This window comes from Colius striatus, chromosome 1 (genome assembly GCF_028858725.1).
Source record: "Colius striatus isolate bColStr4 chromosome 1, bColStr4.1.hap1, whole genome shotgun sequence".
Classification (NCBI taxonomy): domain Eukaryota; kingdom Metazoa; phylum Chordata; class Aves; order Coliiformes; family Coliidae; genus Colius; species Colius striatus.
The window spans coordinates 20,844,666-20,870,300 of NC_084759.1; the positions used below are offsets into that span (position 1 = coordinate 20,844,666).

The 25,635-nt window shown below is 42.5% G+C and overlaps 1 protein-coding gene across 1 annotated transcript; it reads left to right on the forward strand.

Annotated features, from left to right (window-relative positions):
* The first annotated feature begins 432 nt into the window (after window positions 1-432).
* On the forward strand, window positions 433-23,748 carry POLR1D (RNA polymerase I and III subunit D). The gene is made up of 3 exons (XM_062020427.1): window positions 433-589; window positions 12,140-12,214; window positions 22,373-23,748. The coding sequence occupies exons 1-3, from the start codon at window positions 564-566 to the stop codon at window positions 22,656-22,658; spliced, it is 387 nt and encodes a 128-aa protein (XP_061876411.1). The 5' UTR covers window positions 433-563; the 3' UTR covers window positions 22,659-23,748.
* Window positions 23,749-25,635: the final 1,887 nt, after the last annotated feature.

A 25,635-nucleotide genomic window follows, 5' to 3' on the forward strand; every position in this document is an offset into this window, starting at 1 on the left:
GAGTCCTGTCCCCGCCTGCCCGCCCGCCCGATCCCTACGGCCTCGTTAGGAGGAAAGCCCCGGGAGGGCTCCGCCGCTGGCGGGAGATGGCAGCCTGACTCCCGGCTCCCTGGCGTTGTCGCCGAGCCTGCTCCTGCCTGCCTCCGCTCAGCTGCGAGCGGGCTATCTGTGAACGCTCTTGCACCTCCTTCCCCCAGGCGCAGCGCCCGCGGCACTGGCGCCACCGGGGCAGAGGTTTACGGTGGGTCCCACCGGCATGCATCGAGGAGGGCAGGAGCCCACCGGGCCGGCTGTCATCCCCGCTCTCTCCTTGGGCGGGGTGCAGCCGGGCGCGGCTGCCAGTGGCCGCAGCTGCCCGGCGGGCTGTGGCGTGCCGGCGGCGGCCCGGCTCGCACCGCCCCGGCTCCTCCCCCGCCGGGGTCCTCACCGTCCTCCGTGCCTGCCCCTGCCGCTCCGCTCCGCCCCGCGCTGGGCTGTGAGTGGGGCATGGCGCCGGCTTTCGCGTGAGGAGCCAGGCCGCAAAGGGGGAGACGGGGCGCTGTCGCCCTCCCTCCTGCGCTGCCATGGAGGAGGATCCGGAGCTGGAGAGGTGAGCGGCGGCCGGTTGAGCGGCCCCGGGAGCTCTCGGACGAACAGGGCCCGGCGTCGCTTCCTGCCCCATAAGGCTCGGACAGGGTTGGTCTGGGGCTGCCTGGGACGAGTCTCCGGGGTCTGCAGTTTGGCCGTGGGATGATCCTTCCCTGTGGCGGCCCTCGACTCTCAGGCTTCCGGGGCGCTAGGCGGCGGGTGGTCCGCGGTGGAGAGGAAGGCCCTAAGCCTGGCCTGGCGCTGCCCGGCGCCGCCGCAGCCGCTCCGGCGGCTGCCGACAGTGTGCGTTCCGAGCACTGCCCGGCCTGGAGCGGGCTTGTGCCGTGTCCTCGGGACAAAACTTTGGGGCCTTCGCTTCGGGACTTGCAGGAGAAAAGAAGTCTTCCCGCGTAATGGGGGAAATCCATTGCTTAACTCCCGAAACTCAAATAGTCCTGTGATCCGTGCCGGTACCGTTTAAAAACAAAATCGGGAAGTGTTAGGTCGCTTATCTCTCATCCATGGTAAAACTTTAAAAAGCAAAAAATATAACTTTCTGTTGTTAAAACTGTCAGCTTTCAGTAGATGTGCCAGTTGATTAATTACTAAAGTTGGTGCGTTCCTTTTGTGCTTGGCACTTATTTTGTGAAAATAATAAAATTATTTTTTACTTTCCATTTCACTGGGACACGAGAGTTCCTGTTGCTGTTGAGTTGTGGTGTTTGCAAGCAAACACGGAGTATTATGATGTGGATTTCTTTATTTTGATACTCAGTCATGGTAGACTTCTCTTACTTTGGCTTTAGGTGTTCATATCACAAATTTTTGGGGTAATAATCCTGTTAGTAGTTATTAGAATTTTTTTTCCAAGCTTGTTTGTGAGTAACTGCATTTGTCTTCAGGGTGTTTAAAAAAAACTGTTACAGTGAAGTGATGACCAGGAGCTTTCTGAACTGATCTTTTCATGACCCTGTCCTTTAACTTTTAAGAAACCATATCTGAGAGTGCGTATGGAAGAGAAGTTGTTTCTACTATCTCTGTCAAGCTTTTTAAATGGGCAGAAGTGATAGTGCTGGGCTGGTGGAAGGGCTAGAGCATAATGCTTTCTAACAAACGTTTAATTCTTGCTAAGCTACTTCTGCTCTTGGATCATCAGTTTAATAACTAAGGCTTCCTTCTATATATGCATGAATATTGTTTTTTGTGTTTTTTTTCTAGTGCCATTCCAAACTTAAACCTTTTTCATCCGTAGGAAGTTGAAATCATCCCACTGTTTCTTCCACACTGATTGTCTTCTGGCTGCTGTTGCTGTTCTGAGGGCTTTTGGTCCTCCGAGCAGTTCAGGGCATAGCTCCTCACTCATCAGCAATAGCTGCTTGTGCCTTCTGATGTGCTCCTTCCCAAGAACCAGATTCAAACTATTTTCCAGCTCATAGCTTCAAGCTGAGTTGAGATTTATTGTTGCTCTTTTTTTGTGGCAGTATGGCAGATAATGAGGGTGAAGCTTGGGATCATTTATCGAGTGGTACATGGTAAGGTTTAGCTGTCTGGTGTCTTCAATGCTACTGTTGACCTTCATAGGTGTTTAATCAGCTCTGAACATATTGTAATTACAGTATAGTGTATTTTATTACTGCTCTTTGACCTGCATCCACCTATCAGTTACTTTTTCGTGCCCTCCCCTCAGCTTTCATGACAGCTCGCTTTGCTAGCAGCACTCAGTTAATACTTGGGTATTTTTTACTCTAAAAATACATCCCTGTATAGTCTTCAAGAGTCTAATACAGACCTTTCTTTATCGTTTGGTTTACAGACAGTACTCCTTGGTTTCATATTAAATGACTCGATCATACTCTCCTGTGAGTAGTACAGCAATGGTACTTAAGGTTTATCATTTTCAGGCTCTGTATAATAGGTTTGTCTTGCACTGCACAAGTCTTAAATAACAGCTTAAAGGTTTTTTTGTATGTGTGTTTATTTAGTCTATCATAGAGGAAAAAGAAGTGTAACTGTTCTTGTGCATCTTTTTTCAGGTTTGAAGCTAATTTTGTGTCTCAGCATTCTAAACAGTGATCTGTTAAGATAAGTCAGTTGTCCTGTGGGGGTTTTTTGTTATTATCTAGGAAGAGGTCTCGTTATCTTGCTTGTTCTATTTTGTCCTTACTGCCACACTTTCCCTGCTATTATTTTTCACTTTTACTGTGTCTGACTCTCACTTGACCTTGCATCTGATGTTTTTCTCACATTAGTAGAAAGTGGTAGTTGCTACTAAAGCTGAATACTAACTCACAAGTGACTGTTGCATACTCTGGTTAAAACTCTAAAAGCTGTAAATACCACAGGTGTGTCAAATAGTGAATCATTTCCTCTGCTCCAGCTCACCCAGTAACACTTGTTGGAAGTGCCAGCTGAAATCTTTTGTTCCTGTGGGCTTCCTGGTATGTCAGTGAAGACCCAGAGTCTTGAGATGCAATGTGATTTGAAGAAATCTCTAAGCTAAATTCTGTTAATATGTAATTAATGGTATTGTGAAAATATGACCCAGGAATGAAAAGGAAAATAAAGGTAACAAATTAGCTACTAGGAACTGTTCAGTTTATTTCCCCAACAGACATGTGCACGTGCTTTTACTAGTTTATTTTAACAAAATATGCTTTGGGATATTATGAAGGTCACCATTTTCATTCCTCTCTCAAAAAAAATCCTTATTCACTTTCTCCTCCCTAAATTCTCATCATGATTGTTCTGCGTGAAGCAAATCTGTCGTTTCTCAGCAAATATAAAGGAAATGGCCTTGTTATATTGTGCATACAAATCCTTCCATGTTCCTTTCTGTCTTTCAACAGCTATAAATATTTCACAGCCTCAGATACTATACCTTATTAGAAGTGCCTACTGAGCTACCAAGCTTGTTTGGAGCATCATTTACTTGGAATCAAGTGTTTCCTAAGGAGATGCTGCCCTGAATCATGAAGGAATGCTGTAATTCTCTAACAAGAGGCCTGTAGTTGAGTTGAGAATCAATAGACTAATGTTTTTTCTGTGCAGGCATCCCAGTTACACTCTTTAACAAAGTAACCTTTGTTGGAGAAATGAATTGATAGTTCTGTTGTTTTTAACAGTTAAAATCAAAGTGTGAGGATTCGCAATGTCATTCTTTCCCATATTTGTGGCAAAAGTGGTCTGCAAGCTAAAATCGGTGCTTGAAATGGAGTATTATGTTCACTACTCAAGCTGATGAGTATATCAGCACAGAAATAGAATATACACAATATGCCAAATAGAATATTTAAAGAAATATTAAACCCAATGGACAAAGAATGAGAGCATTCACACAACCAATGGGGAAGGCCTTTGCTTTTGAATAAACATTAAGAAATTTGTGGCATATTTGTGCTTTTTTTTTTTTTTCTTTCTTGCTCTCAATGATGTGACTTAGGCTTTATTCTTGACATTTCTTTTCATCAGCATTCTTAGTAAGTGTAAGCAGATAGGACAAACCAGCTCAGAGGAGTTAATTATAAATAACACTGGCCTTCATTACCATTCTTTTATTGTAGAAGGCAGTATCTTCAGTCCTTTACTTGACTGAAGGTCTTCCTATTAATTATTCAGATGTAATCAGAATACCAATATCCACTTCTATTTCCAGTGACATGCATGGTTAAAAATAAGTTGTATGGTCAGCATAAAACTACTTTGAGAAAATTAGTTATAAAGACTACCAACTTTTTCTCCTTGCAGCTTGTTGTTAGGACCCAGAATGCCTCAGGAGGTAGACTTAATGGTGCTTTGAGGGGTTGCAGTAGCCTAGCCTTTGAGCTTGAATAGTAGTGATACAGACTGCAAGCAGTTTGTAGTGCTATGAAGGTCTTTCACAAAGGTATGTTTCATAAAGATGTCCCTTCTGTGACTCTGGGAGATACTGAATATGAATACTTCCTACTCCAGGCCTGTGCACTTCTGCAGCCAATTGCATGTTGTGAAGCAATCCCAGTAGATATGTTTTCATTAGAGTTTGCATCAAGATCTTTAATGATACGATGATGTGGATGGAGATAGCAGTTTGTTAGGTTATGTGCCAAAAGCTCCTGGGCACACCCACAGAGGACTAAAGAGAGACCATGGTGGATGGGAGAGCTCAAATAGTGCCAGCCTTGGCTTCTCCCAGATCCATCTCAGAGGTCCACCTCCATGAGCCCAGAGGAGCGTGGGTACGCAGGTGGGAACCCACAGTAAGGACTCAGAGGAGTCAGCATCTTCTCAGGGCCCCTCCCAGGACTGGTCCCAGGAGACAGCCTCAGACTCCAAGTGTGACACACATCTAGATGAGTCAGTGCTGGAGCACCTTTGGGACTTCAGGGTGTTGCTCTCTAGGTGTGCAGGATGCACTGTGGGACAAATGAGAAGAGTATTTTGAGATTGCTTAAGGCTTATTATGGGACAGGTAGGTGAGGAAACAAAGGTGGGGAAAGGGGTACATTCAGGTGGGGTGATTTGGGGAGAAGAAACAGTGGGAAAATAGATTAATAAAGTTATTAGAAGGTCTGCTTGTGTGTGAATAGGCTCCTGGTTGGTACACTTGCCCGTCTGTCCCCTCTTCCTGATCAACGTAATCTGTCCTGTCCTCTTGTTAAATTCCTTTCTAACTCTTGGATGAGGGACTGCATTTGAGGAGAGAGGATGTACATCTTAGTGCTAGCACCTAGAATCAAATCATGGGTCAGAGGAAGCTATGTGCCGATGGTGTCAGCAACTGGAACTAGTGCAGGTCGGGTTTGTCAGCAGTTAGGCTGTTACTCTGGACTAAAGAGCTGGGTGCCAGCAGCTGGAAACACATCATGAAGGGAGCAAAAGCAAGTGTGAGCCACTAGAGTGGGACTGGGGACCTATTCACCTGTTGTAATATTGAAGCAAGTGTGGGTATGTGAGGGAGTGTGTGGCTGCTAGTGAATATCAAAGTGGATCAGATGATGAGTGGATGAATAAGGTGGGAGCTCAGGGGTGAGCATGTATCTCAGAGCAAGATCACAGGAGGATGTTGCTGTTGGAGTCACGGAGTAGTCCTGGCCAGCTGCTGAAGAGACTGTGTGGGGTCAGGAGATCTCCAGGGGTGAGACGTGTGCCTCTACAAGCAAGACTTCCATGGGATGAGTTCTAGGGGACCAGAGAGTCCAAGCCAACTCTGGGTGATGGTTTGTACAGGAAGGGAGTTGAGCTGAAACCTTGGGGTCTCCTATACCTGACCAGAGAGAAAGGCAGGATGAAACTGTTCAGGTGTGTGTAGTGGTTTTGTCTGGGCCAGGTTTTGGTAGTGAAGGGCTATAGAGGTGGCTTCCAGAGCTTCCACTGTAGCTGATAGAACTAATGCCAGTCAGTTCTAAGATGGACCCACAGCTGACCAGGGTCTGATCAATTAATGACTGAGGTAACACCTCTGTGAATAACATATTTGAGAAGGGAAAGAAGTTGCTGCTCAGTTGCTGAACTGCAGCAGCAGCAGAAGGGAGTGAGAATGTGAGAAAAACGTCTCTGCAGATACCAAGGTCAGTAGAGAAAGGAGGAGGCAGAGGTGCCCAGGCCCTGGAAGAGAGATTCCTCTGTGACCTGTGGTGAGGACCATGGTGAGGCAGCTGTGCCCCTGCAGTCCATGGAGGCCACTGGGGAGCAGAGATCCACTCGCAGCCTGTGGAGGACCCCACTCTGGAGTGAGTGGATGTCTGAAGGAGGCTGTGACTCTGTGGGAAACTCACCCTGGAAACTCACCCTCTCTCTGTGGGGAGAGAGGAGCCCATGCCAGAGCAGGTTTACTGTCAGGACTTGTGACCCTGTGAGGGACTCGGGCTGGAGCAGTCAGTACCTGAAGGACTGTTCTGCCGGTGGATGACCCATACTGGAGCTGCAGCCCATGGGAAGGACCCACGCTGGAGAAGTTCCAGAAGGACTGTCTCCCGTGGGGAGGGACCCCACAGTGTAGCAGTGGGAAGTGTGAGGAGGCCTCCCCCTGAGAGGAAGCAGCAGCAAAGTCCATCTGTAATGAACTGACTGTAACTCCCATTGCCTGTGCTGCTGTCAGGGAAGGAAGGGGAGTCCTGGGAAGGAGGAGGGATGAGGGGAGGTGTTTTAAGATTCAGTTTTACTTCTCTTTTTCCCTGTTCTGTTTTGATTTTTCATTAATAAATCAAACCATTTCTCCCCACGTTGAGTCTGTTTTGTCTGTGACACTAATTGCTGAGAGATCTCCCTGTCCTTATCTCAGTTCTCAAACCTCTTTATTTCTCTGTCCCTTGTCCAGTTTAGGAAGGGGAATGGTAGAACAATTTGTGGGCATCTGGCACCCAGCCAAGGCTAAAACATCACAGTGCAAGTACTTTGTCTCTGATTGGTGTGGTCAGAGGTTGTGTATGTGCAGTGTGTGTGTCTGCTTGTTGCTAGTTGGAGCTGTGGCTACCTGGCCCCCCAGCTGTCTGATTTGGCATATATCTTCTCCTAACAGAGTGGTCTGTAGTCTCAAACATTTGATGGCTTCTGTAGTGGTGTGGTGTTTTCGTTACTTGTGACTATATCAGATATACCTCTTTATTACCAGTTATTCATTTTTCAGTCTGTTTGATCTTTCAGAAAAAATGATGAAGCTCTTCCCCTGAGTGAGGAGTTGTAAATATCTCTGGTTTTGCCTGACTTTGGAGCCATTACATTCTCCCATTATTTGAGCACATGCATTTGTAATGCAATAAGAACTTTGCCTGTAACCTTCCAGTATAGAGGAAGAAGTCTAATTGCTCAGAAATGTAAATAGATCTTAGACCATACTCTTGAAGATAAAAACATCATGGATTATACCTTCATGTTACTGTAATTCTGCAGTTAAGCTTGATGGCTCAAAAAGGATTGGCACAGCAAGTTTTAAGTGGTGCTTGTTATAAAAGATGTTATAATGATGACTGTATTCTTAAATGTGCCTCTGTCCCTAATTTTCCCTCGTAGCAGTCCCCCAGTCTCTGGTGATTTTCACATGAAAGTTGCATGCTGCATTTCCTTTACTCATACTGCAGCTCTTGGAGTTGCAGGTGGCAGCCAGAGGACTGTTTGTATTGTAACCAAGCTGTAAAAATGAAGAGAACAAGGAATCTGAAGTCCCAAGAGGCCTCTAAAAGCAAATGTGAAAACCTTGCTTGCGTAGCTTTTAAGCTTCTGGCTTACTTGTGTGGAGGATATAAGTTCAGTGAGTTGGAAACGCCTTATTTCAAAGAGGATTTGAGCACTTTTTTCATTTGTTTGAACAAGTCAAAAAGGCTTTATAAAGGTGCCATAAATAAGAGAGAGTGATGTTGAAAGACTAATATTAGGAAACAATGTTGATAAGAAAAGGTGTCAACTTACAGGGCTACTGAGATGGGTGCCAAGTCAGTCTGATCTTTGATACAAGCAGAGGGGGGAAAAAAGTCTCAAATACTTAATTGCATATAATTCCTACCTAAGTAGAGAAGAGACACTTGAAAGCTGGAGGGAGACTTTATGAGGGCGTGTAGTGACAGGATAAAGGGTAATTTAAACTGGAAAAGGGGAGATTTAGATCAGATGTAAGGATGAAGTTCTTCCCTGTGAGGATGGTGAGGCCCTTGCAGAGGTTGCCCAGAGGGGCTGTGGATGTCCTATCCCTGGAAGTGTTGAGGCCCAGGCTGGATGGGGCTTTTAGCAACCTGGTCTAGTGGAAGATATGTCTGCCCGTATCAGGGAGGTTGAACTAGGTGGTCATTAAGGTCCTTTCCAAACCATTCCATGATTCTAAGCTAATAGAATTGGTGTCACCATATTAATATGTTGTGATGATTCCCCTAAACTGAATCATGGCTATTACTGTGATTTATGAAATAATATCAGATTTTATGATAATAATGAAAAGATTTAATCTGCTTCATAGTCAGGTTTTTCAAAACAAAATCACTAAATTTGGTAACTGGTAAGTAGAAGTCAGACTTCTTTTTTTTTTTCCTCTGTTTCCTCCCTTTCATCCATCATTGCTGTTCGAAGGCTCAGGACAGGCTTTTATAAGGACAATGTATTACTGCTGTCTACTATAAACTCATGCTGTTCAGGTAGCAAATTCTGGGTCTGGGGGTAAAATAAATTTTGATATAATTTCCTGGAGACCTGTGTATTTAACATCTCCCACATTCCAGTGGTACAGCCTGTGTCTCTTACCCCTTTTTTTTTTGTTCTTGGGGAGTGGCTGTCCCACACACCCCAGTGCTCCTACCTGGGAAGGCAGCAGCAGCTGGCAAGGTTGCTTATGCTGTACTTAGCATTTAGATGGAGGTAACTTGGACAGGTGACAACTTACCTGGGCAAATGCTCTATTTCCATGAATGGCTCTGGTATGTCTAGATATGCAACATGTCCTCAACATCAGATGTAAGCTTAAAAAAGGATTTGAAGCCTAGATGCTACTGAGACCATGCTAATAACCTTATGTGAGAGAGACTTCTGTGAGGAACCTTAAATTAATGTGCTATTAATAAGACTAGTACACAGAGAAGCAGTACTGTAGTTTTTATATATTTCTCTACTATTGTTTCTGTGAAAGTCTTGCACGTTTTCCTTTGCAAAGCCCTTCAAATGCAAACTCTCAAGGAAGTTATAACCTTGCATGTCTGTCTGGCTTGGATGTCAGCTTTTTCTGGATGGAATGGTTTCCCCTTGGAACAAAGGTAAAAAAAAAATGTATAAAATAAACTCAATCAATAGTTATTTTCAAGTTGTTTGATAACTTGTGACTGATTCTGAAGGCTTGTTTAGGAGTCTTTAGCTATGTATTGCTTCCTGGAAATTACTATAAAGTGAGAGAGTAGTTCTATGGTAGCTGGTATTAAGTATAAAATATGAAAACTATATTCAAGGAGAACTGCAGAGTAAAAAGAAAAAAAGAAAGAGTAGGTATTATACCTATGTAGTGCCGATTTGTTTTCTGTTGCCAGGGAAATGCAAAGTATGCCTAAAAGTAATATAAACTGAAGAAAAGATATGTCTGTGCCTATAAACTCAGCCTATCCTAATGAATAAATGGATCCACAATCACAAATGTGAAGGGAGCCACAAGGGCTTAAGACTGTAGCAAGCTGAATAAGGTTGGATCTAGACTGACAAATGTAGGCTGCTGAGTGAGTATGTAACATGTTCTCATTCTCTACTGAAGGAAACTCTGTACTGTTTCTTTTTATTTCCTGTTATGGATGCACAGTGTATGCAGTTAAAGCCGAGACCTCTTATCTTTTCCGTATAGATATTAATAACCTAAATGGTAATAAACTACTCTGATAGATCTTTAGAGCCCAGCATTAGCTCGCTAGATCTTCACATGAGCCTGCCATATAAATTGCTTGCTTTTCTTTGCAGACTGCCTTCTGCTGTTGGGTGATGATTTCTCTAGTCTCAGTTTTGGCTTCATAACAAAATTGATTCTCAGGCTATGCTTTCATCTGGCAAAAATGCAAAATCCTTCTGTGCTGATAGTATCTTAACAACATGATGGGACATGACTTTCTTGCAGTTTGAGTTAAAGCCTGTTGTTAGTTACCTGTTTTGCACAGTGTGCATTGTCAAGGTGATGATTATGTTGTTCACATAGTCCAAATGTCAGAAGCCACTTTAGCATAGTGGCTTCCACATAGTTGGGAGGGCTAAACAATAAATACCCTCTTCATTGACTCCTACCTTCAGTTCCTCAAGCCTTCAGTCTTAGCCATGTCAGTGTTGTTAATGCTTAGCTTCATATACTGAGTATTACGGACATATATATCTTTCCTTTTCTGTCTTGCAGTTATTTTTGTTTGACATATATAGTTGCTTACAGTTAAGTAACCAAATTGTTTATACATTCCATTTATATAATAAATGGCTCACATTATCTGGTCATTGGTTTTCCCAATAACATTGCTCACGTAGAATAGAGCAGTTACTTAAATCACAGAATCATAGAATGGTAGGGTTGGAAGGGACCTTTAGAGATCATCCAGTCCAACCCCTCCTGCAGAAGAAGGTCAACTTAAATCAGGTTGCATAGGAACATGTCCAGGCGGGTCTTGAAGACCTCCAAGGAAGGAGACTCCACAACCCCTCTGGGCAGCCTGTGCAACTACTCCCTCACTCTCACAGTGAAATAGTTTTTTCTTATGTTTCAATGGAACTTTTTGTGCTCCAGCTTCATCCCATTACCCCTTGTCCTGTTGCTAGATACAATAGAAAAGAGAGATGCCCCAACCTCCTGACACCCGCTATTTAGATATTTGTAAATGTTAATGAGATTCCCCCCTCAGTCTCCTTTTTTCTAGACTAAACAGCACCAGTTCCCACAGCCTTTCCCCATATGGAAGATGTTCCAGTCCCCTGATCATCTTGGTGGCCCAAAAACTGTTTCCAGCAGTTTTCTGTCCCTCTTGAGCTGGGGAGCCCAGAACTGGACACAGGAGTCCAGATGAGGCCTCACCAGGACACAGTAGAGGAGAAGAACCTGCCTTGACCTGCTGGCCACACTCTTCTTGATGCATCCCAGGATGCCATTGGCCTTCTTGGCTACGAGGGCACATTGCTGGCTCATATTTAGTTTATTATCAATCAGGACTCCCGGGTCTCTCTCTGCAGAGCTGTTCTTCAGTGAGTCAATCCCCAACCTGTACTGGTACATGGGATTGTTCCTTCCCAGATGCAGGACTTTGCAGTTGTCCTTGTTGAACCTCATGGGATTTCTCTCTGCTCAAGTCTCAAGCTGGTTGAGACCTCACTGAGATCTTAAAAACAAAAGATAAAACTTAAGATTTATTTATTTATTTTATAGTTTTGTTTTTACTTAAGTCTTGAGTTTTTCTTAAGTTTTTAAAACTTGAGTTTTTTCTGAGACTGAAACAAATTAACAAAAGGAACTGAAAGACTGACATTAGAAGAATTGTCTATAATTTGCATAATTTCTACTCTGTCTTTATTTAGCTGATGGTAGTTATTTAATTGCTTTAGTATTAGTCTGGCCAGTTTGTTCAAGAAGAAGCTGATAATGTAAAGGTTGGTCAGTTTGAGTGGTGGATCCTAGTCACAAAGGTGAGCTCTTTTCTGTCACTGTACACAAAGCTAGTGCCATGTGACAGCTGGAAGTTGCAGTAGTTTTACTATCTGACTGCTTGTTATTTTCCTGGTGGTGTTTAACTGTGCACAGAATAGGTCTGCTAAGGTTGAAAGACTTTAGGAAGAACCTAAGTGACAGCAGGGAAGAGCATTCCCAAGGTGAAGCGACAGGGACCGTGTTTTTCAGTTTAGTACATCAGTTTTGTGTGCTTTATTTCTACTCTTCAATTAGTATTGCAATTGTGTTTGCAACAGCTTTAATTGCTTTTAGTAGGTCAAAGTGTTTCTTTTAATCTTGGTGCATAGGAATTTGAGTTATCTTGAGGTAGTTTTAGTAGTATTTTTATTGTTTAGTTCACTGCAGTGAAGAAGCGCTCTGCTTTATTTACATAAGTGCATAAAGTGGCAAGGTCTCATGTTAGGCAAGTAGTAACTTTTTCCTATTCCTCTTATTTAGGAAGGCTGTGGAAGAGCTACTTAAAGAGGCAAAACGTGGGAGAACCAGAGCTGAAACAATGGGAGCTATGGGTTGGTAAGTTGTGCCAAGAGGAAATGAATGCTATGGCCAATGCCAATATAAATTTTACATTTAACATGTGACAGAAATCTCTACATTTTAATTTGTGTCATATTTAATAATTTGCTTTCATTCAGGTATTCATCTGGCTGGGCAAAAATTTGAGTCCAGATAAGAAAGAAATTCAAGTAAATTCTGCCTAATTGAAATTGCTTGAGCAAAGGTGTTGAAGCCAAAGCAATTGGAAAACTCGGAGTAGCTTCTGTAATAGTATTTGCTTGTAGTAGATGAAATAGTAGTTTGGATTGGAACCTCATGAGTCTTTAAAATACTGGGTAACTTCAGTGTGCTCATAGTTACATCCTGGCCATGTGTTACTGACTTAAATAGAATCTAAGTTAGAAGAATTCGTAGCCTGACAAATAAATCTAAACTATTAAAACAATAAAAATAATAAATGATCCTCTACTAGAGAATCCACGTATGAATTGCAACCAAAAATGAACTCAAAGTATAATCCAATTTTGGAAGGAAGTATTCTTTAATACTTAAAAAACCCCTAAAGCCTAGGGGCTACTTTGTATAGCAAATGGGAAAAGAAACACAATCTTTAAATCTTCATGCAATGAAGAATTGATTCTTCAATGCAGTTTTTCAGATTTTACAGCTAGATTATCATGGAATGTAATGCATGTAATTGTAATTGAAGAAGTAATAACACACTGAGAAGAATCATTCATCTTAATATGGCTTTGATAAGAAGCTATTTGATCTAGGGATGTACTCACAAGTAGTGCACTAGTTGACTATGTTAAACTCATTTGTAGATGAGGTTTGACTTCCTCTACCAATAGCAGTAAAAGATAAGCCTGTGCTGTTAATGAAGTTGTCAGCTGATTTCTTGGCTGTGTTTGTTTTAGTAGCTCTCAAGAGATAAAAGTAGTGTCTCTCTGGAAAAACAAATCCTTTCTGTTTCCTAAAGAAGTTTTGGGGGTTTCATATAGTTTACCTAGGATTTCTGCAGTTCATACTCTTTATGTTCATAAATGATTCTATAATCATAGAATGGTAGGGGTTGGAAGGGACCTTTAGAGATCATCCAGTCTAACCCCTCTGCAGAAGCAGCTCCACCTAGATCAGGTCACATAGGAACACGTCCAGGCAGGTCTTGAAGACCTCCAAGGAAGGAGACTCCACAACCCCTCTGGGCAGCCTGTGCCAGGGCTCCCTCACCTGAACAGTGAAATAGTTTTTTCTTATGTTTCAATGGAACTTTTTGTGTTCCCGCCTTATCCCATTACCCCTTGTCCTGTTGCTAGATACCATCGAAAAAAGGGATGTCCCAACCTCCTGACACCCTATATTTAGGTATTTGTAAATATTAATAAGGTCCCCCTTCAGTCTCCTCTTCTCCAGACTAAACAGCCCCAGTTCCTGCAGCCTTTCCTCATGAAAGATGCTCCAGTCCCCTGATCATCTTGGTGGCCCTGTGCTGGACTCTCTCCACCATTTCCCTGTCCCTCTTGAGCTGAGGAGCCCTGAACTGGACATAAGACTCCAGATGAGGCCTCACCAGGGCACAGTAGAGTAGAAGAACCTCCCTTGACCTGCTGGCCACACTCTTCTTGATGCATCCCAGGATGCCATTGGCCTTCTTGGCCATGAGGGCACATTGCTGGCTCATATTTAGTTTATTATCAATCAGGACTCCCAGGTCTCTCTGCAGAGCTGCTCTCCAGCAGGTCAATCCCCAGCCTGTACTCGTGCATGGGATTGTTCCTTCCCAGATGCAGGACTTTGCAGTTGTCCTTGTTGAACCTCATGAGGTTCCTCTCTGCCCAACTCTCAAGCCAGTCGAGATCCCGCTGAATGGCAGCACAGCCTTCTGGGGAATCAGCCAGTCCTCCCAGTTTGGTGTCATCAGCCAACTTGCTGAGGGTTACAGTCTGTCCCCTCATCCAGGTCGTTGATGAAGATGTTGAACAAGACTGACCCCAGAACTGATCCCTGTGGAACTCCACTGGCCACAGGCCTCCAACTCGACTCTGTGCCATTGATCACCACCCTCTGGGCTCTGTCATTCAGCCAGCTCTCGATCCACCTCACTGTCCACTCATCCAAGCCACACTGCTTGAGCTTTCTGATGAGGATGTTATGGGAGACAGTGTCAAAACCCTTGCTGATGTCAAGGTAGATGACATCTGCTGCTCTGCCCTCATCTAGCCAGCTGGTTATGCACTCATAGAAGGCTATCAGGTTGGTCAAACAAGATTTTCCCTCGGTGAATCCATGCTGACTCCCCTTGATAACCATCTTTTCTTTCATATGTTCAGTAATAACATTCAGGATGAGTTGTTCCATCACCTTTCCAGGGAGGGAGGTGAGGCCTGGATCGTCCTTCTTGCCCTTTTTGAATGCTGGAGTGACATTGGCCTTTCTCCAGTCCTCAGGCACCTCACCTGTCCTCCATGATTGTTCAAAAATGATGGAGAGAGATGTTAAAATAGTTAAACTAGTTTAGTCCCCTGTAGTGGTTATAGCTATACTAATACAACATACTTTTACCCTGTCAGCCTTGCCAAATGGCCAGGTAAACCAGTGCAGGTAATATGCACCATGAAGTGTTACATGCACCCAGTTACTATGATTTTACAAGTAAATTCCAGGTACAGAGACTAAAGATCTCTGCTGGGAAGTAACCAAGTGTCCCTGTGCAACTGGAATACCTGCCAGGAGTGTGTGGGCTTCTGCTCCTGGCTTTGGCTACTTTTTACTTGTCTCTGAAAGAGATCCTGCTCAGCTGGCTGTGAAGATCAGCTGGAGGGAACATGCAGTTTACTAAAGCCTGATGCCCAAGGCCTGCCAGAGGAGAGGATGGCCAAGAGTGACCTGTTCTTCAGAGAATCACAGAACCTTAAGGGTTGGAAGGAACCTTGAAAGATAATCTAAATCCAACCCTCCTGCCAGAGCAGGACCACCTAGTGTGGGTCACACAGGAACTCATCCAGGTGGGTTTTGAATGTCCCCTGAGAAGGAGACAACAACTCATCTGGGCAGCCTGTTACAGTTCTCTAGCATCCTCACAGTGAAGAAATTCTTCCTTGTATTTCTTTGGAATCTCTTATTTTCCAGCTTATACCCATTGCCCCTTGTCCTATCATTGGACATCCCTGAGAATAGCCTGGCTCCATCCTCCTGATACCTGCCCCTTTACGTACTTGCAAACATTAATGAGATCACCCCTCAGTCTCCTCCAAGCTAAAGAGCCCCAGCTAACTCAGCCTTTCATCATAAGGGAGATGCTCCACTCCCTTAATCAGAACAGCTGCAGATTGCACTAGAGTGAAATAGTACTTGGCTAGGCCATGGTTGCATTAAAAGTGTAGGAGAAGAGGATTGTTAAGAAGGCTTCAGGTGCAGGAAGACTGTTGACATAGGGATTGGCATAGTTATATCCTCAACTGACACTGTTGGAGTAAGGATCCTTTCAGCTGCAGAGAAACATGAGAATAGCTCAATCAAGGGATCAATCTCTGCAATGCCCCTTTCCACCACTGACTGATACTCACTGCCTGGGAAATGGAGGAAGGAAAGTACAAGAAAATAGCAGTGTTTCTTCAAAGTACTGCCCCAGCTTGGAGCAATCTGCAGCTCAGGATATCCTGCACTTGGAGATGTTTTGGGGTGTTTTTATATGATGCTTCTCCAGGGATTTTTCTCTCTCTGAATTTATCCTTAGAGAGACTGGTAATAGTCCCATTTGTCACAAATGTGTAGTTTGGCATAGGCTAGTGTGCAGCTGGTGTATGTAGCCATGGGGAAGGTATAAAGCTTCCCATAGGCAGACTCACAGTAAGTCTTTGGTGTCTAGTTCTGCAGGCGCAAGAGACAGAACAGCAGCTAGAACATGCCACTGCTGTCTTCCCCTTTAATATTTTTCATGCCTCATTATACTGTTCTGGTCTTTCTGAACTGGCCCAAAACCTAGATATTACGTATATAGATGAGAGGTTAGATAAAGATGGAACTGATGTTACAGTAAGTTCTGAATGGCTTATGAGATTAGACCCAAGACTGCCATGTAACCTTGCAACTGTAAACTATTGAGAGGAAGGTAACTGCTGCTCTGAGCTCTGTGGATAGGAAATGAAATGAGCAGAAAAGTTAGTTCATAAAAATGAATATTAGTAGACCAAACCTAGGAAAGTATAACTGGTAGAAACAAATCACCAACTTGTCTACAAGCACAGTCTTAACAGGTAAAATGCAAAACCTTCCTTCGCTGCCAAACTCAAAATGCGTACAGGTATGTTTCATGTCAACTTCTGGGATTTCCTCAGCCCTTTGTCAGAGGAGTCCTAGAGAAGAGATGCACAAACCCTGGAGAGATCTAGTGTAAGGTCCTAAGTTCTGCATTGGCACTGAATAGTAGAAGCAAGTCAGTCTATGAAGAAAAGATTTGTTCTGCCATATGTCTTTGGGTAAGGAGAAGCAGAGGCTGTTACTGCTCATACTTCACTGAGTCCAGTTTATGTTGCTCTCCAGCAGCTGTTGAATCCATTTCTGGAGTCAGTGGCTTTTTTTTTTTTTTTTTGAATGGCAGGGGTTGGAAGGGACCTTTAGACATCATCCAGTCCAACCCCCATGCAGAAGCAAGTCCACCTAGCACAGGTTGCATAGAAACGTGTCCAGGCAGGTCTTGAAGAGCTCCAAGGAAGGACACACCCTACCTGGGCAGCCTGTGCCAAGGCTCCCACACCCTCACAGTGAAATAGTTTTTTCTTATGATTAAATGGAACTTTTTGTGTTCCAGCTTCATCCCATTACCCCTTGTCCTGTTGCTAGATACAACAGAAAAAAAGGCATGCCTCAACCTCCTGACATCCAGCATTTAGATATTTCTAAATATTCATGAGATCTTCCCTCAGTCTCCTCCAGACTAAACAGCCCCAGTTCCCGCAGCCTTTCCTTATAAGGAAGATGATTCATTCCCCTGATCATCTTGGGGTTAGATACTAGTAGAAAAAAAGCTTGTTCTAAACAGGGAGATTGGTGGTTGTATCAGGCAAGAGCCTGTGTGGTAAGGGATGTTTTTCTGTGACTCTCTGGACATGGAGCAACTGTCAATATTGCCAGTGAGCTCTTAGTTGGTTAAGAGTCTTAACTCACTAACCTCCATGCTCTTGGGACTGCTCAGATTGGCAGTATCTAGGTCCATGGCAAATTAATCAAAAAAATACTGGATATTCCTATTTGTAGGCTCACATTATTGGCTCTTGGCATGTCTTTGGATGTCCACAAGATTCTTGCTCTCAGTGCTGCAATATTTCTAGTTTCTGCACTGCTCCTTTTGTATGTCCTCTAGGGCCACAGTGATTCTGCTTGTGATCTCCTGTGTCCTTATGATGCCACGTGAGGTACATCTTACTGATGATATATTTGGTTCAAAGCATTAGTAGAGGTAATCACAAGTAAGAAAATATGTGAGAGAGGAGAAGGAAAGATCCTTCTCTGAAGGTATCTTAATCCCAGAAATATTGAGTGAAAGAGCGGATTCTGTGGCTGAATCACAGCAATGCTGCTGTGATGCTGGAACTTCTAAGATGAGAAAAGGCATCAGAGCAGCTGTCTGGAAGCTGACATTTAAAGGACTGGTTGGATCCAGGATGAGAAGTTTTGAACAAATAGTGTAACACTTGAAATGCTTAGCTAAATTTATCCTTGAGTCATCAACGTATTTACACAGAATAAAATTGTAGGATAGCTGGGGTTTTCCAAAGTCTAGGTGAAATCAAGTTAAAACCTCACCTTTTTTTAGGTGTTTTTGTTGGTCCTAGGTACATAATTCATAAGCTTTCTTATAGCAGTGAAATTGGGGCCTGTTTTAAGGAGTTGTTCTGCTTTTATCTGGAGAGGCAGTTAAAATGCCACAGAAGCTATTCTGTGCAAAAATTCTAGAAGCTTTTTATTTTTTTTCCAGTGTATAGGTCTGGCCTTCAAAGATGCTGGTAACAAGAGAACTAAGGCTGAACTGAATGTAATCTTCTCAGCTTACTTGAAAAGCTTGTCTAAAATAAGATATGGACAACAGGGTATTTTGGGATGGTTTGTTCAGCTCTGCATTGTAAGAGCAGATGAAATTGCAAAAAGAAGATAAATTTTTGAAGCATTAAATTATTTTGAAATCTCTTTGTTGCAGAGCAATCCTAAAATTGCTTTCATTCCTATAAGTAGCTTTCTGTTCAGTATCAAATCTGTTAGAAGTACTGCAGAATACAAAATAATGAAGATAAGGCTCAAGTGTTTGAGGGCGCTGGAACTGTGAAATGCTGTATTGCATCTTGCCTTTGAATGGATGGTGCATGACTCTGCAGAAACAGTGCAATGTGATCCTCCAGCATCCCTTTCATTTGAATATGAAGGGAAGGAGAAACAGAGAGTGAACAGAAATTGCAATGTAGATCTGTTAAAATCTTGTGATCACAACACAAGTTCCCATCCAAGGTCCTGCCAGCTGTATCTAGCTGCCAAGGCCATATGTAAAAGCTTGCAGTGTCTTCCCAGGCGTGTTGAGATCCCCTGTGAAAAGATAATAGCCTAGATTAGTTGGTTTGGCAAAGCAACCTTTAGCTGCTGCTTTTTTTTTTGCCTTCAGTCACTCTTCAGTCAAGTACTGTATTTTCCGTGGCAGTTTAGAAGGGGTAGAAATGCAAGGTCATCCATAATTAACTTTGTTTCCTGAAAAGATGTGATTCACTCTGTATGCTGAGGCTGACTGTACCAAGCCTGTTTGATATGTTCAGTTACTCAGCAGGGAAGACACTGTAACTCTTGTATCTTAAATGGGACTTGTGTCCTAACTACACTGCTACACTTGACAAGTAGTGGCTGGAAGTTCTGTGCTGTTGCACAGAACTTGGCTTAAAATGTCAAGAGTTAAGGTGTGACCTATGTTCACAGTAACAGGTATGTTCTTTTCTACTCAGAAATGAAACGTTGATTCTTCATCATTGCATGGTGAAGAGATTTTGGGGGTTGGGACTTATCTGTGGTGGGGGACAAAGTTCTGTGGGTAAGAATGGTTTGGTTTAGCTTATTGGAGCATGCAAAGCAAAAAGTGAAGCCTCACATCAAGTGACTAAGTTGCTGCAGAACTGGAGTCTGCTTTCTAGACAAGGCTGCGCTAGAATTGTGGATTGCCTGCTTGCTTTGGTCATGCCTGCAGCCCCGAGTCAGACGTGCTTCTGTTCAGAACTTTCATGTTCTTTTAACGTGCCTTTTTTTAAAGAAAAGCTTTTAAAACTTGTTCCATGGCACAGTTTACCAGTCAACATTATTGCATTCCGCCTTACATGGACTGAGCTTGCCTTACAGCCCTTCAGAACTTACATGGAAGACAAATCTGTCATTGAACTGAGCATTGCAGGATCAGACCTCCTGCAAGCCAAAGGCTTGTCTTCAGGAAGGGCAATTTTCTTGCTAGAAATTATCTCAAAGATGTCAGTAGATTAATACAGTTCCCTTTTAATCTTCCATATGTACCATGGAAATATCCAAATACTATGGGCTTGTTGGTGTGCATGTGTAATGTAGCATGGGCCATATATGTAACTTCCTTGAAGACATGAGGGCAGAGTTTGCTTTGTGGAAGTCTGAGATCAATAACACTTAAGGACTAATATTTCTCTTCAGTGCCATAACTTACTGCTGCTCTTTGAAAGCCCAGTGGCCTGCTTCTGTCACCATGTGATGGTAAGCTAATGGCATCTTTTAGCTGACTCTGAAGCACTGCATTTCTCATCAGTTTTCACTCTCAGTATAGCTCAGGTAGCATTCATAGTGCCAAAAAGAAATAAATACTTCAGCAAGGTGGATTTATTTAGGAGAGATTGTCTCATCCTGGTGCTGTATGAATTAGTGCTTAATCAATATGTTAGCTCTTAAGAAAAAGCAAGAACAAGGTAACAAATGTGAAATAGTTTTTGCCTGGATACAGCCTAGAGAAAGCTGTCTTCCTTAGTAAGCAACACTGAAGCTCAACAGTTTAATGCCATCATGAGACATGCAGAGAACTTGAATGTTGGCTGTATGTCTTGAGTGTGTAACCTGTGCCACGGCATGTTCAGCACTATACTTGTAGCTGGTGTAGCTTCAAGTAAAAGCCTGATTCTGCTGACATGGATAAATACTGTCTCCCTAATTTATAAAACAGCTGTAGTAGATACAGATCTAGGCTTTCCTGATTTTCTTAACTAGGATTTGAGCAAAACAATGTGTATTTATATACAGAAAGTTTAGAAGACTCTAAAATCAGCTGTGCAGCAGAAACATGTCAAGAAGTACCTATCAGAAATAACAGTGGGACTGTTTAATTTATGCTTCTAAAATTACTCTCATAAATCCTTTGAGATTTAGGACAAGAAGAATTGCTGGTAATGCTTACTAGGCAGACTTGAAGCAAAACACCATCGTAAATGCCATGTCCAGTTAAAAATCATGAAATATGCTAAATAATCAGATGTGATCTTCATTACAATGTTGTTCCAATACCTCTGATTATTCAAGAACTGTCAAAGTTTTTTAAATGGTTAGACTATAGTTCCTACACTTACACAAATTATTCAAGTAGAAAGGATGATCTTAATGTTGTGGTGTTAGGACTCATTGACTCCAGAGTTGATTCAGTGAGCAGCAGAGTGCTCTCCAATAGCTCTGCTTTGTTAGAGTAATTCCATAGCTTCTTCAATAGCGTGAAGGCTCAAAAACGTTGTGATGACAAACAACACAGTAACTCCCACTGTAAACAAAGTCTTCAGAGTCATTTCTGCTTACTGCAAGAATATATTCAATCTTGTTTCTTTTCATTCCATTCTTTATCAGGCAATAAATTGCAAAGGAGTATAGCTGAAGAAATGAAATGTACAGTACTTGTTTATTAAAACTAGCTGATAATTTATGTGCAAAAGTGTTAAGCTGCAAGAGAAGAAAGTCACAAACAATGGAAAAGAGTTGGATATGTATCCCTTCTGTTTAAGAAATAAAGCATTTTGATTGGTGATTGCCTGATTTAAAATTGATATGGCTTGTATATATGTTTTATTTCTACAGCTGTTTGGGTTCTTCAAGAGTATCTTTTGCTTTCTGAGTATCTCGGTTTGTTAGATAATGCTAACTGTAGTAGATTATGATTTTTATAAACCATTCTAATTTGACTTGGAATATGTTCAGAGGATCACAGAATTGTAGGGTTTGGAAGGAACTTCTAGAGATCATCCAGTCCAACACCCCCCCCGCCCCCCCCATCCCGTTCAGGCAACACAGGAACACAATCACGTGGGTTTTAAAAGCCTCCAGAGAAGGAGACTCCACAACCTCTCTGGGCAGCCTGTGCCAGGGCTCCCTCACACTTACATCAAAGAAGATTTTCATTATCTTTGAGTGGAACCTTTTGTGTTCCAGCTTTTGTCCGTTACCCCTAATCCTATCACTGGGCACTACAGAAAAAACAGATGATGTTGCCCCATCCTCCTAACATACACCTTTCAAATACTTTTATGTATTAATGGGGTCCCCCTTTAGTCTTCTCCAGGCTCAACAGCCCCAGTTCCCGCAGCCTTTCCTCGTAAGGAAGATATTCCAGGCCCCTGATCATCTTGGTGGCCCTGCACTGGACTCTCTCCAGCACTTCCCTGTCCCTCTTGAGCTGAGGAGCCCAGAACTGGACACAGGACTTCAGATGAGGCCTCACCAGGGTAGAGTAGAGGGAGAAGAGAACCTCCCTTGACCTGCTGGCCACGCTTTTCTTAATGCATCCCAGGATGCCATTGGCCTTCATGTTACTAAATATTTGATTCCTGAATACCTATAGTTACATGTCATCAACCTTAAAATATTATCATCCTCTGCTTCCCCCTGCACACGCTACCTTGTGAAAGTCATGTGGGTTTTCATTGTCTTGAAGTGGAACATTTTTCATCCTATAAAGATTAATATAAAAGGAGAATAGAGACAATCTTGAGCATCTTTCTGTACTGGTAGTTTACACTAGGTGGCATGCAAGGAAAGCCAAAAGCACAAAAGCCATCTTAAAATTATTGAAGTTAAAATTTCAGACTTGTTTCAGGATGTTTTTTTCTTTAGGGTTTTTTTGATCACTTTTAAATGTCTTTACAGGTTGAAATGTCCTCTTGCTGGTACAAACAAAAGATTTCTTATTAATACCATCAAAAACACGTTACCGTCTCAAAAAGAACAAGAGCAAGAACGTGAGCAAAAGGAAGACAGTAAGGAGCCTGAGCCAAACAAAAGCAGGACAGAAGAAAAACCAAAGAAACGCAGAATTCACCCATACACACCCAGCTTTCAGTCCAGAAGGAGAGTCAGCTACTCTCCTCCGAGACATCGAAACAGGAGCCAGCACACAAAGGATAAGCATGAAAAGCGATCAAGCAAACGATGAGGAGAGTGGTGAATATGTGTTGTTACAAGCCAGGAATGTCATTAAGTGTTGGACTGCAGCAATGTCCCTGATTTTCAGGAAAAGATGTTCAAAATTGAGTTTTGAACAGAGTTGCTTGTGTGAGAAATAACCTTGAGGTAGCTTTAGAAAATATTTCTTTGAGACCTTTAAGAGAAAAGCAAAGTGCAGCATAAATCTTTCAGTCGTTTTAGAAGAGACATTCCTTTCCCTTTGCTCCATTCCTCCCTCCCCTTCTGACCTGAGCTTAGGGTCTTGGTGATGGAGCACGATACCTGTGTTACTGCCCCATACAACCCATTTAGTCATGTCACACTTTTGGAACTAGATTTAAATTAAGCAGAAATCTATTTATTGTGTAAAGTTGGCAGAACTTCTTTGCTGCTAACTAATAAAGAAGTTTTGCATTTTTGAGTTTGTTTAGTTTTACAGAGTCTAGAAGAAGGAAAAGCTGGTCAGTGCCTGGCCAAGCACATGCATTTTGTATAGAATATAAGAGTTTGCCTTCTTTAGTATGAAAAGAATAAATTTTAAATGGAAAACACTGGTTTTACTTTCCAGGAAGAAATACCAGGAAATACTAATAGTGCTTGTTGTTGTATATTCACAAACCTGACATAGATAATAATAAACATTAGCCCTGAAAAGCCATAACTGCAATAATTGTCTGTGTAGACTTCCCTCTGTAAGGGCGTAGCTTGAACAGTCTGTTGTCATGGTGCTTTCAAAATGAACTTTGAAGGCAAAATTACTGTGTTCTCTGTCCACTGCTAGAAGGTTTCCAAGTAAATGTGTAGTCCTAGAAATGCAGAGGTGACGCTTAAAACCAGTCAAATGCTCACTTTCCAGGTCTGTGTGACAATGCTGTAGCAGTACAGTTGTTGAACTCGTGACTGGAGCACTCCTAATACATGTCTGCATATTCTGCATCTCACTTCTGTTTGTGTTACAGTAACAAGCTTCTGTGTGAAACACTTTGTATTTCAGCATTCTCAGAAATAATTGGTTTAACATAGGTTTCCGTCTTTAAGTGTATTGACAATAAAATAAAATAAAAAAACGTTCATTAAAAGCCTGTTGTGGAATTAATGCTTTTCAACCGGCTTCTTCGCTGAGGTGGGCCCCTCGCCTCTGCTGAAGGGCTGTGTCGGGACAAGAGTGCCACCTATGGGCTTCTCTTCTCGGCTTGCATGCTTCCCTCTGTCCTTCTCAAACACCGTGTGAGCTAGCAGCTGGGGGGACCGCGGGGTCGATCTGCTGTGGCTGAGTTTTGAGGCCTGAACTGGCAATTACTCTTCAGAGTAACGGGAAGGTAGTTCAGCTGGGGCCGAGCTCACCACTGGGCTGCCAGGGTCAGCGTATCCAACAAAGGGCAATGCTCATGACATTGCCAGTGAGGAGCTGGGGAGAGTTTCTCAATTTCCCTGCAGAAGCCATAGCACTAGAATAGAAGTCCCAGCAGAAAAAAATGTTAGAATATAGACTATCTGTGGTTTAAATGGCCAAATGCTGTTTGTAGCCTTTGTTTTGCTGGACATTGGTTGTGTTCTCTGTAATAATCTTTTTTGGAAAGACAGCATTTGTAATACCAGCTAGGCTCAGCTACAAGGGCCATGCTGGACAGACCTGGCTTTGCAGCAGAGAATTCATCTCACTGTTGGTCAGGATTGGGGCTGGAGGTGTTCCACAGAGCAAATCCCCATGAATTCTTGCAGTGATAATGCAATGTCCAGAGAGCTTTCTACACACAGGCCTTTAGGATAAGTGCTGGTGTTGATTAATTTCAGCCAGGTTTTAAGGTGATTAGAGTGTGCTTTCAAAATTAGTCTGGATTGTTGATAGAGAGTGCTTCTGTACTAGAAATGCTCAGCTAGAGGATCTGACACCACCTAAGCAGCGGTCCATCAAAGGTGTTTCATGTTTATGAGCTACTGATATCTTTGTTTAGTTTCAATGCCTGTTGTACAGATAACAGAGTCTATTCAGGTGAGGCTATTCTCTTGCCATAGCCACAAGAACTTGTTAATTAGACTTTATTATTACATTGGACAGAAATCCTTCAAAATCGACCTGATGCTGAACATAGATCACAAAATAATGCGAAGGAGGAGAAGAAAACATTTTACGATAGGGCTTTATGAAATACTTGTGTTAGTTTTGACTGTCAGGGATGTAGTAACGTGCAGTTCTTGTGTTCATTGTACAGCCTCTTCTCTTTTGTAAATCTAGTTTGAATTATTTACAACGAATCGTGACCATCCAAGAAAAGCCCAACAGATTTCATGTATAACACAACTTAAAGGCAAAAATAGACCCTGGTTTTTAGACTGATTCAGTCTAAAACAGACATTTCTTGAGGTGCAGTTGAAAGAGCGTTTCTTAGTGGTTATAACATTTCTACAGAAAACTAGTTAACAAAGGAGATGTAAATGTTTGTGGATCAATGGGATAATGTAGCAGGAGGGGGTTGCTTTTCCCTGCACAAACAGAACTGGGTTTTGTGTTGTGGCTGCAAGTTGATCACCGAGAAGCATGTTTCCTCTCCTGCCCCATCAGAGCTCTCATTAATAATTATGTGTTTTCAGTGAATTAAACTGGAACAACACAAAAGTAGACTTGCTTGGATAAGTAGCAAGAAAACATATTTGGGTTGTTATTGGAGAAGGATTTTGTTCATTTTATCAGTGGAGTCACTGATCCACCCAATCTTTATTCATGTGAGTGATCTTTGCACTTGCAAATAATCCTGTTGTAGCTTGCCATCTATGAATGAAACTCGTCTGCATTAATATACACGCCTTTATATTTAGTGACTGTCAATAGGAAATTATCAAGGGAAAGTGTTAAAGATCCTACAGCTCTAATTTTAAAAATAGTTTTAAAAGCCTTAAAAATTTTACAAACTACAGATATTCACACCACATTTCCAGATACAATAGGCTTAAGACAGGAGCCTTTC